This window comes from Pelodiscus sinensis, chromosome 3, assembly GCF_052426305.1.
Source record: "Pelodiscus sinensis isolate ZL-2025 chromosome 3, ASM5242630v1, whole genome shotgun sequence".
NCBI lineage: Eukaryota > Metazoa > Chordata > Testudines > Trionychidae > Pelodiscus > Pelodiscus sinensis.
Window position 1 is genome coordinate 109712594 of NC_143054.1, and position 18080 is coordinate 109730673.

Here is an 18080-nt window from a genome sequence, read left to right on the forward strand (position 1 = left end):
GATGATACAATATTATGTTTGACCATTTTATTATACACTTCTCCTCCAGATTTTGTATATCATTCAAATTTCATTGTTTGCAAAACTGAGCATCTACTTCCTCACTTAAAAGTTTAAGTAATTCAGTTGTGTATAGTTTATTTCTGTTGGCACCTAAAGCAAGACTACCCCACTTAAAATCTGCTATGCCATATGTATAATCACAGATACCCCAGGTCTGAGATGATTAGGGTTATTCAAGGTGTTGGAACACAATGCAAAGATCCAAGGCCTTTTGTGGAAAATATAATACGTCCACTTTTGACAAGACAATCAGATCAATTTAAGATATTTTAAATATGAGTAGCACTAACTAACTTGTATGTAAACCTTGAATTATTTTTCAGTTTAAAGTAGGGGATGGTACTTCCTGTTTTGTTAGGGATAGGCAGATAGAAAAGTGTCCATGACATTTAGGATAAATTGTCCCAATTGAAATGTGGTAACAGACAATCTTTGGAGAAAGTAGGTCAAAGACATGTCAGGATTTGAGCATCATGTGGTGCTACCTGATTTTATGGAAAATTCACATTGACTCCAATGTGAGCCAAATCTGATCCATACTAAGAGATTCTACCATACAATAGTCTGTTTCTGCAACTTGGACATGTCTGACTAAGAATTACTTAAATGACTAAAGAACCTGTTATGTTCTGGCTTGTTACGTGAGCCATCCACATCATCATCCATGGAGAGAGATCTTCACCAACAGAAACAAGGGGAAAACTAAATATGCAATACAAGTTAAAATGCATACAAATCTGTTAAAAATCGTTAGATTTCAAAGTAAAAAATTACAAGTTAAGAAATGCCAGATTTCCAATAGTCCAGGCAATGTGAATGCAATTCTTTCACTTTTGGTTTGCCTAAGTCTGGGGAATGTCTCAGCATTTAGTGTAGCAGGTTATTGCATCTAAAACAGGCTTGAGCCTGCATCACTAAAATGAATGGGAGCTTTGCTGACTTCAGTGGCTAGGGGAACTCTCAATGGCCTGAGGGAGACCTTGCTGTCATAAGTGATGGGCTGCTGTGGCAATCAGGATGGAGAGCTCTGGGACAGTTGGGATAGAAAGTGGCAGTGGGTGGGGAATAGTGTCTGCCTGCTCTTCCACTTCCAGTGGCATTTGGGGACAGAGGGTGACCAACAGAAGCAGGCAGGGAAATAAGTTCTGCCAGTGATGTTACAGCTGTTGGTGTGTACATAAGTGCTGCATTAACTGGATGTTGATTAACTAAGTCTAAGAACATTCCAACGGGTCTTTCTTCCCTCTCTAGCTTCTATGATCCCAAATTTGAAGAACAAAGTCTGTTTCCATTACTTTGCACCTGCAAGAATAATTTACACCTGCACAATTTTGATGACCAGCATTTCCAGATTAGAATTGTGGGGTGTTAGCACCAGGCACAATTTAAGAGAGAACCCAAAGAATGGGATTTCCTGGCAAGAGGAGCAAGTAAAAAGTAGCTTAGAAAACAGTGATTAAATCACAGGAAAAGGCAGTCTGTATATTTTTTGTTAATAATTAAGGGCTCAGTTCTGCCCTCACTCATGTACTCATATGAACCTTACATATGAAGAAGTGGGTTGTGCCCACAAAAGCTCATGATACCATCTACATGTTTTATTAGTCTTTAAGGTGCTACAAGTCTATTTGTTGTGTTTTAAGTTTTTTCAGTTACAGACTAACTAGGCTACCCCTCTGATGCTTTAGTACAATAAGTGTCATTTATTTCTGAATTTTATTTCAAACCTGTGCATTAAAGAACTCAAGCCCAGTCCACACTATTAATATGTGCTATGTTCTGCAGTATCTAGTTGGAATATCTTAGTGCCTGACAGTTAAACAAAGCAGAGTTCTCCATCTCTTGTGTCAAAGGCTCTGGATTCTTTGCTATTAATTATGCGTGACAGACCTGGATCAGTTGGCTACCAAAGTCTAAGGCTGTGTCTACGCTGGCGCGTTCTTGCGCGAAAAAGGCCGCTCTTGCGCAAAAACATGCCACCTGTCTACACTGTCCGCGCGTTCTTACGCAAGTAAACTGACATTCTGTAGAAAATCAGGGCTTCTTGAGCAAGAACTCTGAAGCTTCCTCTCAGGAAGAAGCCCACTTGTGCAAGAGCTCTTTCAGAAGAGGCCAGTGTAAACAGGCAACATGAATTTCTTGCGCAAGAAGCCCCTATGGTTAAAATGGCCATCCGAGCTTTCTTGCGCAAGAGAGCGTCTACACTGCCATGGATGCTCTTGCGCAAAAGCACATGCGAGTGTAGACGCTCTCTCGTGGAAGACTTTTTGCACAAGAACTCTTCCGCAAAAGAGTTCTTGCGCAAGAAGCTGACAGTGTAGACATAGCCTAACAGATTTACTGACTACTGGGTGAATAATTCTGTTCCTTGAGTGAGCAGGGCAGAGGCTGTTGCAATGCAATTAAGTCACCCAGGCATCTGGGGCCAAGTTAAGAATTTGCTGCAATCAGCAGGCTAATCAGCACCTGTAGCCCATTAAGAACCTACTGGGGCTAGTTTAAAAAGCCTCCCTGCAGGATAGGCCAAGGATTGGGAGTGAAGGGGTTTACTAGGGAAGTGTGTGGTCAGATACCAGGAGAAAGGTCTGGGGAGGAGTTGGGTGGAGAAGTGGCCCAGGGAAAAGCTGCAGCTCTGGTGGTGGAGGAATTACTAACCTGCTGCTGCCATAAGGGTCCCTGGGCTGGAACATGCAGCAGGGGGTGGGCCTGGGTTCTCCCAAGCCTCCCTGCACCTTTGGGACTAAAGTGGGGCTCACCCTGAATTTATTTGATTGGCCAATGATGGGGATGGCCTAGTAAGCAGTGACTCTTGCCTCTAGTAAATGGCAGGAGGCTGTGGGGGGGGTTATAGCAACCCTCTGAGGCAAACACTATCTGCCTAGAAGTGCAGGAACTCTGGGGCCACACCAGGGCTTTTCCATATGTTACAAGGATTCAAGCATTCAGAGACATGAACATACTTCCTGATGCTCCTGTGTAGTTTATTCTGATTCATGTTATGAGGTGAGTTGTGAGTCCCAGAGTTGGATGTGTGCTGAAACATCTAGCTGTCTTCCACTTTCTCCTTGCTGATTTGTCATTGGAAGCAGTCTCCTGTCCTGTCAGCATGTTTCATTTAAGCTTCTGCAGTACACCTGATTCTACCAGCATGCCCTGTCCGACAGAGAAGTGACATCCTTCTCCATATTAACCATGGGGGTCCTCCAACTCCCACCACAGTTTCCTTGACCTGCAGTCTTGAAAGACAAGAAGGTGATGGTAAAAGATTGCATGAGCCCCAACTGTTTCAACAACAAAAGCTGCTGTAACTAAACCTGCAGTAAGCTGCCTTGCTACCATGAGAAGTGATTCTGGCTCCTGACATCACTATTAGGATGACTGAAGAGTGTACCCACCTAAAATCAGGAAGGTTAGTTTGAATAGAAAAAATGATTATAGTAAATTAAAACATGGAAACAAACAATTGATTGCGGAGGAGAGATTGTAGTTTCATTCCAAATAAATTGCCAAAAGTGTTCTTAGGCTATAGTTATAGGAATAAAAGAGCACTTTGTGTGACAGCAAGGCATACAATCATGAACTTTGGAAGAAAACTGAGTCACTGGCCCTGAATAGGAAAGTAGCAATGAAGAAAAAGATGTTGGCTCAAAAAGACATTTTAAGATCCAAATTCTGCGATCAGAACTCTAAAGCTAGACCCATGTAGAGCTCTATCATCTTCTGTGAAGTTGTGTGGGTTCAAGGCTTTGGCTCTATGGATCCAGTTGCATGTGTGCCTTTATTCATAAAGCAGATACTGCAGTGCACACTTTACTTCACAACAAAACTTTCATGAAGGTATTCATGTCTCATTCGGAACCACAGACTTCAAAGCAGAAATTTTAAATGCAGCCTTCCCCTCCTCCTTTCTCCCATTATTGAAGCTTAAAAATGACAGCTATTGCTTTAATATTTAAAAATTGGGTTTTCTTCAAAAATTCTAAATTCACTTTTGGACTAAGAGCAAGCTTAGAGGAACTGCAGCTGAAGAAGTAATTCTATGTGATAGAGGAATTTAGAACAAAATGGCTCTCTGCTGTAACAATATAATTCATGTTGTGTTATATGTTGGTCTCTTGCCATTCTGTGTATTATTTCAAATACAGAAAGATGATAGGATAGGATAAAGGGCTTGAAAATGTATATTACTCGTTCCATGTTCATTACTATGCATATGTTCCCCTTTTACTGTCGGGGAACCCCACCTCCACTTTCACAGAGTAGGAAGTGTTAGGCACAGGATTACAGGAGCCCAGGTCAGTTGGAAGGACAAGGCCTTGGGAATTTTGAGTTCTGGGAACTGAAACTCTCAGCAATTATCCTGTGAGTAAATTCAGAAGGAAACTGAGTCCTATCTGGCTTTTTTTTCTTGAATGTAGGAGTATTAATTTTAATTCTGAAATGCTCTGGTATGAATTCAAATCCAACTTCAACACCATGACGTGACCACCTGGCTCCCAGTGCTGATGCTTCAGGACAGCTAGTAGAAGAAGGGTCGACTTCCACAGTTACATAATAGAATAAGTGCTTATTTCTTTTTCTAGAAGATGGTCACATCACAAAAGATTCAGAGTTAAGGTTGGTGAAGAGTTTTGTATGGACACACTTTTCAGGTGTTGGCCCCTTTAAAACTGGTGAAAAGAATGTCATCTCTTGAAGAGTTGAGGGTTCCAGTACAGTTGAGACAGCTGGATCAGGCTGGCAGCAGCAGCCTTGGAGCCAGGCCTCTGGGTCCCCAGATCCCATCATCCCTCAGGGTAAACCAGGCAGGAAGGGCAAGGCCTGGAGCAAATGTGCAGTGAAGAGTACTAGAACAGCAGCAAAGTGTTAGACCCTTCAGTGGAGGGAAGGCTGAGGAGACCACAGAAAAAGCAGCAACAGACATAGACAGATAGAGAAAGGAAGGCAGGGAGCACAGGTGAAGTAAAAATGTACTTTTTTTTTCAAAATTATTAGCATTTGTGTAATACAAAGTTGCAATCTTGATAACTGCTAAGGTCTGGTCTCTGATCTGTCACTGAATCCTTGTGTGACTTGTGTAACTTTGAGGGGAATTAGCCTCTTTATGGCTGTTTCACCACCAGTAGAAATGTAAATAGTAGCTGTACAGCCCACAGAGTAGTTGTAAGGTTATTTGTAAAGTACTTTGAGCTCTTCAAAGTAAAGCACTGTAAGTTTACAAAGTATTGTTGTTATTATTGCTATTACTGTATATCTAAAAATACCCAGCTCCATGAGGATTCATTTACAAGTTATGCCTATTTTTTTAATCAATGGTAAATAAAGGAGAATTAACAGATGTTAATTCCAATGTTACTCATATTTTGAAAATGATATTGAGTATTAAGAAAAGCACTATCGTAAGTGTTGCATACTTAATACTTAATTGTCTGACTTCAAATGAGAGAGCTGTCTTTAGCTGTTTTTCCTCATCAAATTGTCAAGATAGCAGACTCCTTTTTGTTCATTATATTTACGACATTTTTAAAGTAGTCATTTAACAATTAGAATACATTACATTTGAGTTTCCCTTAATATCTGTTCCTGTTGCCATTTTTTTGTTGGCATGTACAAGTTAAAAACACTTGCATAAAAATGTTTTTAAAACAGTAAAATAAATCCTTGCTTTGTCAAATGAAACAGATTCTAAAGCCTTACATGGAAGGGCATGTAATAGCGATTGTGTAAGAAAACAGTAGCCGAAGTGCTATTATTTAATTATGCAGTAAAGCATCATTATTTTGACATACCTTGCATATGAAAGAAAACTCGCTTGTGTTCTGTTGAATCCAGATCTGCTTAAGAGATTTTTTTCCCCTTCAGAACACATGAACATAGTTGAGATTAGCTTAATAAAATGTCCTTGTCTTCCCCCACCCCCTTCAGGCCCTTCCCCTGTAAAACTAGGGCACACATTTCTGGTGGGCTAATTTATCTCAGAAAATTACTTAAAACATAGGGGCCCTGCTCTCCTCTACCCCAAAAACATCTTGTTCTTGGGGAAATGACAATCCAGTGTTAGTAACAGTCACTGTGGTACTAGTAATTAAGAAAAAAATTAGAAGTACACTTTAGGAGGTGTGGCAGATTTTGTCCACCTACATGGCACATTTCCCCACCAGTGTTGTTTTCCCTTGAACCACTGCTATTATCTATGATAAACAATCCAATATTGATTCCCTGCTGGTCAGAAAAAAGGTTCAGTTGGTGGCTCAGCACAATGGACTCCTGCTAACATATATACAAATGTGGAAATAAATATTGGTATGAAGTAAAAAGATTTTTAATTTGAAAACGGATGTTGATCACTTTGTAATGATGTAAAACAATTTTATTCTATTAAACCCAAATGAAGACTGATGTAGATGTTAATCATTAACTACTGAGTGTTGCAGAAAAAGTGACAGTTGCTCAAATTTTGCATATTTTGAATGGCTTAAAGAAAATATTGACTAATGAGCATGTTAACTCAGACCAGATTAATCATAAAAATAGCTTTAAAATGTACACCTTGTTTTTTGACTGGGGTTTAGCTGAAAAGAAAATTTATTACACTAAACACACTGAATAAAATATTTAGACTATCATTTATTTGAACTATGCTGTAAACTCTTTAGGGGAAGGACCTTGTTAAAATGTAGAATATACTTACACTATTTGATGAACTCTATTTATAGACCACAGTATTTGGCAGATTCCATCTGGTATATTTTAATAAGTATTGTTTCCCCTTTGATATTGATACTTTTTTTAAAGTACTGAAATAAAACATGCTGAAGTATTTAATATGCTGGTCTAGCTGCTGTGCCATGGGAAAGGAAGCTATGTGTGTATGTGTAGCAGCAGGCCAGAAAATCCCATGCCCCTTGTTTTGTTTGCTGCAGTTTAACCTGGCATAAATTAATACAAGAAAACCTCTTTGCAAAGGGAAAAGTTTTGTTTTTCCTGAAGTTGTCTAAAGGTTTGGGATGCTAGTGGGAAGGGGGTAGGTTTAGAAGAGAAAATTAAAAAAAAACAAGTTAAAAATCACCTAGAAAAGTTAGATGCCTGCAAGTCACCAGGGCCTGATGAAATACCTCCTATCAGCTCCTTGAGTATTCTAGGATGCATCTGAGCCTCTAGCTATCATCTTTGCAAAATCATGGGAGACAGGAGAGATTCCAGAAGACTGGAAAAGGGCAAATATAGTGCCCATTTACAAAAAGGGAAATAAGAACAACCCAGGAAACTACAGACCAGTCAGTTTAACTTCTGTGCCAGGGAAGATAATGGAGCAAGTAATTAAGGAAATCATCTGTAAACACTTGGAAGGTGGCAAGGTGATAGGTAACAGCCAGCATGGATTTGTAAAGAACAAATCATGAAAAAACCAATCTGATAGCTTTCTTTGATAGGATAACGAGACTTGTGGATAAGGGAGAAGTGGTGGATGTGGTATACCTAGACTTCAGTAAGGCATTTGATATGGTCTCGCATTATATTATCAATAACTAGGCAAATACAACTTAGATGGGACTACTATAAGGTGGGTGCATAACTGGCTGGATAACCGTACTCAGAGAGTAGTTATTAATGGTTCACAATCCTGCTGGAAAGGTATAACAAGTGGGGTTCCACAGGGGTCTGTTTTGGGATAGGCTCTGTTCAATATCTTCATCAACGATTTAGATATTGGCATAGAAAGTACACTTATTAAGTTTGCAGATGATATCAAGCTGGGAGGGGTTGCGACTGCTCTGGAGGATAGGGTCAGAATTCAAAACGATCTGGACAAATTGGAGAAATGGTCTGAGGTAAACAGGATGAAGTTTAATAAAGACAAATGTAAAGTGCTCCACTTAGGAAGCAACAATCAGTTGCACACATACAGAATGGGAAGCGACTGTCTAGTTCTAGGCAAAAAGGGATCTAGGGGTCACAGCGGACCACAAGCTGAATATGAGTCAGCAGTATGATGCTGTTGCAAAAAAGCAAGCATGATTCTGGGATGCATTAACAGGTGTGTTGTGAGCAAGACACGAGAAGTCATTCTTCTGCTCTACTCTGCGCTGGTTAGGCCTCAGTTGGAATACTGTGTCCAGTTCTGGGCACACCGCATTTCAAGAAGGATGTGGAGAAATTGGAGAGGGTCCAGAAAAGAGCAACGAGAATGAGATTAAAGGTCTAGAGAACATGACCAATGAAGAAAGGCTGAAAGAATTGGGTTTGTTTAGTTTGGAAAAGAGACGATTGAGGGGGGACGTGATACCTGAAAACTGCTATCTAAAAGGGTGTCATAAGGAGGAGGGAGAAAACTTGTTCATCTTGGCCTCTGAGGACAGAACAAGAAGCAATGGGCTTAAACTGCAGCAAGGGAGGTTTAGGTTGGACATTAGGAAAAAGTTCCTAACTGTCAGGGTAGTTAAACACTGGAATAAATTGCCCAGGGAGGTTGTAGAATCCCTATCTCTGAAGATATTTAAGAGTAGGTTAGATAAATGCCTATCAGGGATGGTCTAGATAGTATTTGGTCCTGCCATGAGGGCAAGGGACTGGACTCGATGATCTCTCGAGGTCCCTTCCAGTCCTAGTATTCCATGATTCTATGCTGCTTTGTTGGATTTCTCACTAGCTTTCAATGAAGCAGCAATTTGTCAACAAGCTATCTGGAGAAATTTTACTTAAGTACACTTCTCTTTCCCCCCCTACCCCCCCATTCAGAAGCTCAGCAAAGTCAAGCAGTAAAAAAATCACTTTATTTCATTGAAAAAAAAAAATCTTAAAACCATAGTATAAAAAATTAGCAAATCAGGGCTTCCTTTTAAGTGGATTACCTTTCTGTTTATACTGCTTTATTCTACATAAAAGCTGACCCACATGGGTAGAGCCCTGCAAACACAGGAGCCCCTCTGACTTCAATGGGGCACCACGAGGCTATAAAGAACTGCCTATGCAGATCAGCATACAGAATCCGAGGTTAACCTACTGTAATTCCTCCATTTGATAGTCAGTGCTTAAGTTATGTAACGAAACTTCCAAATGAGGATGTATAAACAGTGGATTAATTGCTGTCCCAATAACTATTAAGTCACTCTGACATTTTTAAAATCAGCAGATGTTTGGAACTCCTGACCAAACATCCATCTCTCTTTTAGAATAATGACTGCAGCACGGTCATCTTTACATAAGAAACTGATTAGTCTGCACTGAAGTCACTAGTTTCCATTGCTGTTCCACTACCACAGCTTTCCCCTGCCCTCCACTTTTCTAATGTGAAGAGCTTGGTTCAAGTTAAATGCAACTTTCCCGTGGTAATGGTATACTGCTAATTAGATGCAAAGATCATGACCCTATGTCTTACTGAAATATTATGAATGTGGCATTCTTTCCTCCCTCCAATGTTTGCAGCTTATTTCAAATCATGAATAAAGTTTTCATACAGATGAAAGGTTTGTTTCCTTTGAAGTTTGCCGTCCAATCACCTAGTACTTATTTACAGTAATATAAATAATTCCTAGAAGCCCCAGTCATGAACTAAGATCCTATTGCACTAGGGTCATCTCTACATATACCAACTGACATGTACGTATATAGTGCTCTTTCCCAAAGAGCTACTAAAATAGGTACTGAACACTGCACTGAGATCACACCACAGTACTTGCCACTGAAATGAGGTGGAACACAGCAACCATGCTGTACTAAAAGTACAATGTTCCATCACTGTCTGTGGAAAAGTATGTTTTAAGTTGAAAATGAACGAGCATTTCAGAAAAATGTATAAATACTCTTAAGTGGAATTGAGTCAACAGATCTCAAGTAACAGTTTCTATATTATGAAAAGTACCTGGGAATCTTTTATAGTTCCATATGAACAAGATCCCTTGGCACCTAAGGATACATTTACCCAGCAGGGCAAAAATCAAATTAAGCTATGCAAGTTCAGCTACGTCAATTGCATAGCTGAAGTCGAAATAGCTTAATTTGGCTTTTGGTGTGGTCCACACAGCAGAAAGTCAAAAGAAGAACACTCTTGTTTTGACTTCCCTTACTTCTCATGAAATGAGGTTGCCAGGAGTTTGAAATAAAAGCTTGTAGTATAGACACACACGATGTTATTTTGGAATAACATAGTTATTCTAATAATGCTGCTGTATAAACATGCCCTTAGAGATTAACCTACTGTATGTAGAATCATGAGTTCTTGTGGGTAAAACCCACTGCATCCGAGGAATTAGTCATGACTCTACATATTTTGATTAGGCTACAAGGTGCTACAGGACCATTTCATTTTTAAAGTTACAGACTTGAATAGCTACTTTGCTGAGATTTAAAAAAAAAATATCTCTGGGGTCTACGTGAAGTCCCATCTGAAAGCCACCCCTACCAACATATCTTCAGTGGTGTCTGCTGAGCTAACAGTGCAACTATATGCTGTATCTTTCAGTACTTATATTTTCGGTGGTAGTCGCTTAACTATTTAATGGGCTTAGTTCAGGATTGTAAAGCCTCTGGGCTGGAAGCTATCAGTCTTGAAATGTGATTGCATATAACCTGGCTCAATGGGGCCCTGATTATGGATGGGTATATTGCAACATCTGATAGGATTACAATTTCTTCATGCCTCAGTGCCTCATGATCTTCTTCCACAAATTCAGTACCCTAGGACGGATGCCCCCAAGAGGGCAGGTACGTTTTCTTTACCTTGCCGTTGCTGGAGGGGAAAATGAGAGAGGCTTACTCAGCAAGAATGGCGAATGGCGCAGCTCTGGGCTTGTGTAGCTGAGAGCCGAGGTCAGCCTCTTTGCTTCTGGGCTCAGGGATGGAAGGCAGGCCCAGAAGCCCCATGCCCTGGGGGAATCTTTCAAATCCCCCCCCCACACACACACACACACTTAACCAGTCACTAAGCCATGGCTCGGGAGCCCTGGCTAACCTGGGCGGTGGGGGGCAGGGCTTGGGCACGCCTGGGTCTTTCTTGTCCTCCGTATCAGGCAGAGTGGATGCTGCAAGGCGTGTCCGGGGCTCTGCTCATGTGATGGAGCCAGCGGGAGAGGCGGGCGGGGGGACAGGGAGGAGGTGATTTTTTTAAAGGAGTTGGCAGGAAGCTGGGCTGGCTCCCTCATTCGCAGCCTGGGCTCACCCTGAGCAGGAGCGGCCGGACCCGCCGGGTTAGCGCAGCTGGGCGGGCTCCCCCGGGCCGAGCGGACAGAAGCGGGGAGGCGGCAGCATGGGCGCGGGCAGCTCGGCGGAGCAGCGGGAGCCGCAGGACGCGGCCACTGCAGCGGCGGAGTCCGAGCCCGCCAGCCCGGAGGCGGCGGCGGCGGCGGCGGCGCCGCTGGAGCAGCCCGAGGAGCCCGCCAAGGTACCAGCCTGCTGTGTGCTGGGGGGGGCGCCCCCCCTTACTCCCGCCCCGCCAAACTTCCCTCAACACCTGCCTCGTGGCCAGCGGGCACCTGCCCTCCCCGCGCCTGGGGGGCTTAGGGCGCGGCGCTTTGCCCGCAGCTCTGGCCCGGCCCGGAGGGAGCTGCGCAAACAGCGGCCGCAGCCCCCCCCCCCCCTTCTCCCCCCGGCTGCTCCGCGCCGCCTGCGGGTGCTGAGCCTGAGCCCAGCGCCGCGTCTGCTGCTCAGCTCGGGCGGGTCCCCCCTTGCCCTGCCCCGGCGAGCGGCTCGCTCACCTTCGGGGCGAGCTACGTGCCGCTGTGGCTGGCTCCGCGGAGGGGGGGGGGCACAGTCCAGCCCGGCTCATCCCCTGCGTCTGCGTCTGCGTGTGCTTGTCTGGGGAGACCCCACCCAGGGCTCTGGCCTGACTGCGGTGCGCTCCTGCAGTAGCGCGCGGTGGTACCCTGCGCTCCTGCCACTGCTCCTCTCTGCAGTCTCCGCCTTCCCGCGACATGCAGGTGGGAGGTGCCTGCCCCTGGGCTGTGCGAAGGAAAGCCAGTAAATCTGGGGCTTTTCCAGTGGCGCGGAATCTCCTGCGGTAACAAGTTGCTCAAACTCGACAGCGGCCCTCTCCGTCCCCTCCCTCCACGTTATGACAGCGTCTGTGCTGAATAAACACTCCACTGGAGTCGCATGCCTTTGTCATACGTGTGTGCAACATGTACCATTGTTAAAGGAAAAGCAGAGTTGGCAATAGTAGTCCAAAACGGTAGTTTCCATAACCAGAATGTATTCTCGTAGGAAAAGGTATTAATTAGCTATGGATGAACCCACACAGATGAGAATTTAAGTCTCCTAATAGATGTGTTGGTGAATTGCAATTCATTATTTTAATATGGCAAGTTTCAGAGGGGTAACCCTGTTCGTCTGTTTCAGCAAAAACGAGTCCTGTGGCACCTTAAAAACTAGCAAATGTATTAGGGTTTGCTGTTTACAATGAATTAAGAAGAAAGCATTTTCTCCTGCTGAAACGTTCTTGGTTGGGAGGGTGATGGGGTTAGAAGGAAATTATGTGCATTGAGGATGTTTTCAGAACATTAGCTTCATTTTCAAATTGTTCTATAGAACAGAGGGGAAACAGTACATTTTTATGCAGAATTTGTCCAGTTTTTCAGGTTTTTCAGAGCTGAGGTCGTTAATATCTAAGCAATCAAAAAGTCTTTTAATCTAATGTGTGGGTGTAAAAGCTTGAGAACTCGTTGTGACTTGGTTTCCTTGACCTTGTGATTCTAAGTTTCAGCTACAATTTTCCATAGTTCTTGGCCTCTAGTAGATCTTGTTTGCATGTTTTGACATACAATTGAGCACATTAAACAAACTATATAATAGCTTTAAAATCAATGTTGATAAGATTGCACTGTTTAGCAGATGTAGTTTGGTATTCAAAAGACAAAATTTTTCAGCAGGCATAACGATTGTCGTGAAACTTTTTGATAGATATTAATGGCAGCAATCGTAAAACATCTGAAATATCTGACAAAGGTGATTTAAGGCATTACTTTACTCTGAGAAGAAGAAAATCCTGAGGTTGAACCTAGTGCCTTTTCAAATTATGTAAAAAATATGTTTTACAGTCAACATAATGTTACTTGCTAAGAAGGGACATACAATTCATAATAATACGAATTCAGTCATATGAATCCAATAAGCAGAATAAAGAAATGGTAGATTCATTGGTAATTTAGGAAATACTCTTTTTGAGGAGGGGTATATTTATTTAAAGATCTGTTTATTTTTTTCCAGAAGAAAAAAATCTCTCTAATTAACAGAATTAATCATGTCATCTAGAAAAAGCTAATCTTTTATACATTTTACTATTGTTATTCAAAACAGTTTTGCTGTATTAGTAATTGTTTAATCTCTGTAGAATATTATTTTTGCATCTAAATCAGAGGTGGGGAACCTTTTTTGAGGCCACTGATTCATAGAAAAATCAGATAGGGGCCGCATACAAGTGAGAAGTGGAAAAAACCTCTCACTGTGGCCCCCGAATGAGGAGAAAGACACTCCCCACATTCCCCTGACACACCAGAGCCTAAGGGGGCCCAGTTTACTAGATTTTGTGTGCTCCAGTGCCATGGGGAAGTAGCGGGAGGGGGACTGGATCACCAGTGCAAGCTCCTCAGTGTTGGGGGGCGGGGGTGACCTGAGCCTCAGGGGCCAGATCCAGGCAAGACAAGGGTCGCATCCAGCTCCCAGGCCGGAGGGTACCCACCCCAGTCTAAATTAAGAGCATTTCATTGCTTTGTTTTCCGTAGTCTGATGAAGATTTTTTTTCATGAGGTTTAGTTTTGTTCCCTTTTGTAACCTCATTCTACTAAAAATCTCAACCATAACATTTTGTGCTGTTATTACAGTATAATAGTGTACACTTGCATGTTAGAATACTATAGAAATGTAGTAGTATACAAGTGCACAATGCATTTTTCTCGTACTCATTCCTTTCAATCCTTTCAAATTGAGACATTACCAGACCTTTATGCCTGTATTTCCTTTTGATTACAACCTGTTTTACTATTTAAACATTCAAAACTACTAGAGAGCTAATTTGTTTACTGAAGAGCTGCTAATGTGATCACTTTTAAAGAAATGATCTTTTTGTGTGTATTTTTATTGAACCACACATCAAAATTCTTCCTTTCGCACACTGCTTTGAAAACTAATCCAGAATGAGAGAGACTTGGCAGGTCAATTACAGGGCAAAGCCACTTGGACAGTCAAGTCTGAGATCCTGGTTATGGCCCAAAATTATTTCAAAATCTTGACATAGGTTTTATTTTAGTTCTTCCAACATTTAAAATGACCCAGAACATTAAGTCATAGTTTCTCAGAATGTAGTCTGGTCTGGTCTAGATCAACATATCTTGTTCACTTCTAGAGAGTGCCACATTCATATTTGGGGTTGGGTGTATTGTTGCAGGCATCACACGGTATCAGTTTTCACAATCTGTTAACACAATAATCTTCAGTAGTACACTTCAGACAGAACGTAAGAATACAAAGCCATTATATTGTTTTCAAATGTTAGAATTATAATTGAAGAATTAATAATTAATGCAAATATACCCACTCAGGTCTTCAGTATGACTTGTCTGTTCGAGTAAGTAGTAACATGATAGTGGATGCACTCGTCAGCTGCACCAACATATATTTATTTTGTGCCCTTACTATATCTAAGGTTTGCATATATTTGTGGATGAATATAGGAATCTATGCTTTCAGTTAGTGGGAAGCTGGCAATCTTGAAGTATTTGAAATGTAACTATAAAATATGAATCTGCCAAAGTCAGTAGTTCCATTGTTTCTGTGTTTATTTGATAGGGTACATCTGCAGGATACTATAAAGTTATAGTTGCAAAATGCTTGACAGCACAGTTAATCAAAAACAAGACTTGTTATTGTCTGTAGCATCCAAAATGTTTCAACTATGACTACATATTAGCCTATAGATGTATCAAATACACTACACTACCCTCCACAATGCAATGCCATCCACAGCCTCAGAAACAACTCTGACATCATAATCAAAGAGGCTGACAAAGGAGGTGCTGTTGTCATCATGAATAGGTCCGACTACCAAAAGGAGGCTGCCAGACAACTCTCCAATACCACAATTCTACAGGCTACTTTCCTCAGATCTCACTGTGGAATACACTAAGAAACTGTACCATCTGCTCAGGACACTCCCTACACAAGCACAGGAACAAATCTACACAAACACACCCCTAGAGCCCTGACCAGAGTTATTCTGTCTTCTACCCAAGATCCATAAACCTGGAAATCCTGGACGCCCCATCATCTCGGGCATTGGCACTCTCACTGCAGGACTGTCTGGATATGTGGACCCTCTACTCAGACTCTACGCCACCAGCACTCCTAGCTATCTCCGAGACACCATTGACTTCCTGAGAAAATTACAATGCATTGGTGATCTTCCAGAAAACACCATCCTAGCCGCCATGGATGTAGAGGCTCTCTATACCAACATCCCACACACAGATGGAATACAAGCTGCAAGAACAGTATCCCTAATGATGCCACGGCACAACTGGTGGCTGAGCTATGTTACTTTATCCTCACACACAACTATTTCAGATTTGGGGACAATTTATACCTTCAAACCAGTGGCACCACGATGGGCACCCGCATGGCCCCACAATATGTGAACATTTTTATGGCCGACCTGGAACAACACTTCCTCAGCTCTTGTCCACTAGCACCCCTTCGCTACTTATGCTATAGTGATGACATCTTCATCATATGGACCCACAGGAAGGAGGCTCTGGAAGAATTTCACTGAAATTTCAACAATTTCTACCCCACCATCAACCTCAGCCTGGACCAGTCTACACAAGAGATCCACTTTCTGGACACTACAGTGCAAATTAAGTGATGGTCACCTAAACACCACCCTATACCAAAAACCTACAGATCACTATGCCTACCTACATGCCTCCAGCTTCCATCCCGGATGTACCACACAATCCATCGTTTGCAGCCAAGCACTAAGGTATAACTGCATTTGCTCCAACCCTTCAGACAGAGACAAACACCTACAAGATCTACACCATGCATTCTTGAAACTACAGTATCCACCTGAGGATACAATATCCACCCGAGGAAGTGAGGAAACAGAGCCAGACGTGAACCCAGAAGCCTCCTGCTACAAGACAGGCCCAACAAAGAAAATAACAGAACACCACTGGCCATCACCTACAGTCCCCAGTTAAAACCTCTCCAGTGCATCATCAGTGATCTACAACCCATCCTGGACAATGATTCCCCACTCTCACAGACCTTGGGAGGTAGGCCGGTTGTCGCCCACAAACAACCTGCCAACCTGAAGCAAATTCTCACCAGCAACTATACGCCACTCCACAGTAACTTCCACTCTGGAACCAATCCCTGCAATAAACCTCGGTGCCAACTCTGCCCACATATCTTCACCAACGACACCATCACAGGACCTAACCACATCAGCCACACCATTACGGGCTCATTAACCTGCACATCTACCAATGTAATATATGCAATCATGTATATGGCAGAGGAGCATTGCTGGCACATCGGCCAAACTGGACAGTCCCCATGTAAAAGAATTAACGGACACAAATCAGGAATGGCAATACACAAAAATCTGTAGGAGAACACTTCAATCTCCCTGGACACACAGTAGCAGATTGAAAAGTAGCCATCCTGCAACAAAAAAATTTCAAGGACAGACTTCAAAGAGAAACTGCAGCGCTACAATTTATCTGTAAATTTGATACTATCATTTTAGGATTAAACAAAGACTGTGAATGGCTAGCTAACTACAAAAGCAGTTTCTCTTCTCTTGGTGTTCACACCTCCACATCAGCTGCTAGAAGTGGGCCTTAACCTCCCTGACTGAATTGACCTTGTTATCCCTAGCCTTACTCTTGATTGGAACTCTTTTCTTATGCCAGTATATTTATAGCTGCCTCTGGAATTTCCACTACATGCATCTGATGAAGTGGGTCTTTGTCCATGAAAGCTTATGCTCCAATAAATCTGTTAGTCTACAAGGTGCTACAGGACTTATCATTGTTCTTGCAGATTCAGACTAACATAGCTACCCCTCTGATACACTACACTACGTGTATGAGGAAAGAGTTTTTAAAATTTCCAAAGGTTTCCTCCCTCCTGCCTCCTTTTCTCTCCTCCCACCTGCTTGGTGGTAGCAGGTTTTTAAAAAGAATCTACGGCCAGTGGTGTTGCTCAGCTTAGTTTTTTGGCAGTAGTAGAGTTCTTGCTGTTTATTCTTTGAATCCTACTACTACTGTCCAAATGGCATAATGGGATTATCAACAATGAGTTCTCTTTTGAAATCCAACTACAGTAAAACTCCATTGATCCAGCATCCAATGCTCCAGCACTCCTGATGGTCCGGCACCATCGGGAACCCGGAAGTGCTCCGGGCAGCCAGACAATTGGAACTGCTCTGCGCCCAGCTGAGAAACTGACCAGCAGCTGAATCGGGGAAGCCGGGGGCAGAGCAGCTGGGATGCTGCCCAGTTGGTCCTGTAACACTGCCCCTCGGGGCTGCGGGACCAAGCCGGCAGCACCCCAGCTGCTCTGTCCCAGGCGTCCCCAAGAGCAGCTGGGGTGCTGCCGGGTTGGTCTCGTAGCGTCAAGGGGCGGCGCTACGGGACCAACACGGCAGCACCCCAGCTGCCCTGCCCCAGGTGTCTCCGATTCAGCCGCTGCTGAAACTGACCAGCAGTGGCTGAATCGGGGACGCCTGGGGCAGAGCCGGACTATCAGAGGGGGGGGGCTATGAGGGGTCTGGGGTGGCATCCTCCCCACCCCATCCCAGACCTCTCACAGCCCCCCCCCCCCTTCCGATAGTCTGGCATATCTGATAATCCGGCATCCCCTGGGTCCTAAAGGTGCCATATTATCAGAAGTTTACTGTATTAATCCACTGTTCTATTTTGTAATTTCACTTATAGAACCCGTGCCCATTATTTATGCATTTTTTATATCAGTACATCACAAATAAATAGGGCTCGACAAACTGCTGATTCTACTTGCCCATG

At 42.9% G+C, this 18080-nt stretch overlaps 1 protein-coding gene and 1 long non-coding RNA gene across 3 annotated transcripts in view; one reads left to right on the plus strand and one right to left on the minus strand.

The window, feature by feature from the left end:
* Nucleotides 1-2413: 2413 nt before the first annotated feature.
* Nucleotides 2414-12094, minus strand: LOC112544474 (uncharacterized). The gene is made up of 3 exons (XR_012902724.2): nt 11757-12094; nt 5853-5919; nt 2414-3299 (listed from the first exon to the last, which is right to left on the minus strand). It is a non-coding gene; the product is annotated as an uncharacterized LOC112544474 (long non-coding RNA).
* Nucleotides 11200-18080, plus strand: part of AKAP12 (A-kinase anchoring protein 12) — a 123126-nt gene continuing 116245 nt past the window's right edge. For both annotated transcript variants that reach the window (XM_075924435.2, XM_075924436.2), the window contains exon 1: nt 11200-11443. In XM_075924435.2, coding sequence (XP_075780550.2) covers nt 11309-11443 — 135 coding nt within the window. In that variant the 5' untranslated portion in view covers nt 11200-11308. The remainder of the gene's footprint in view (nt 11444-18080) is intronic.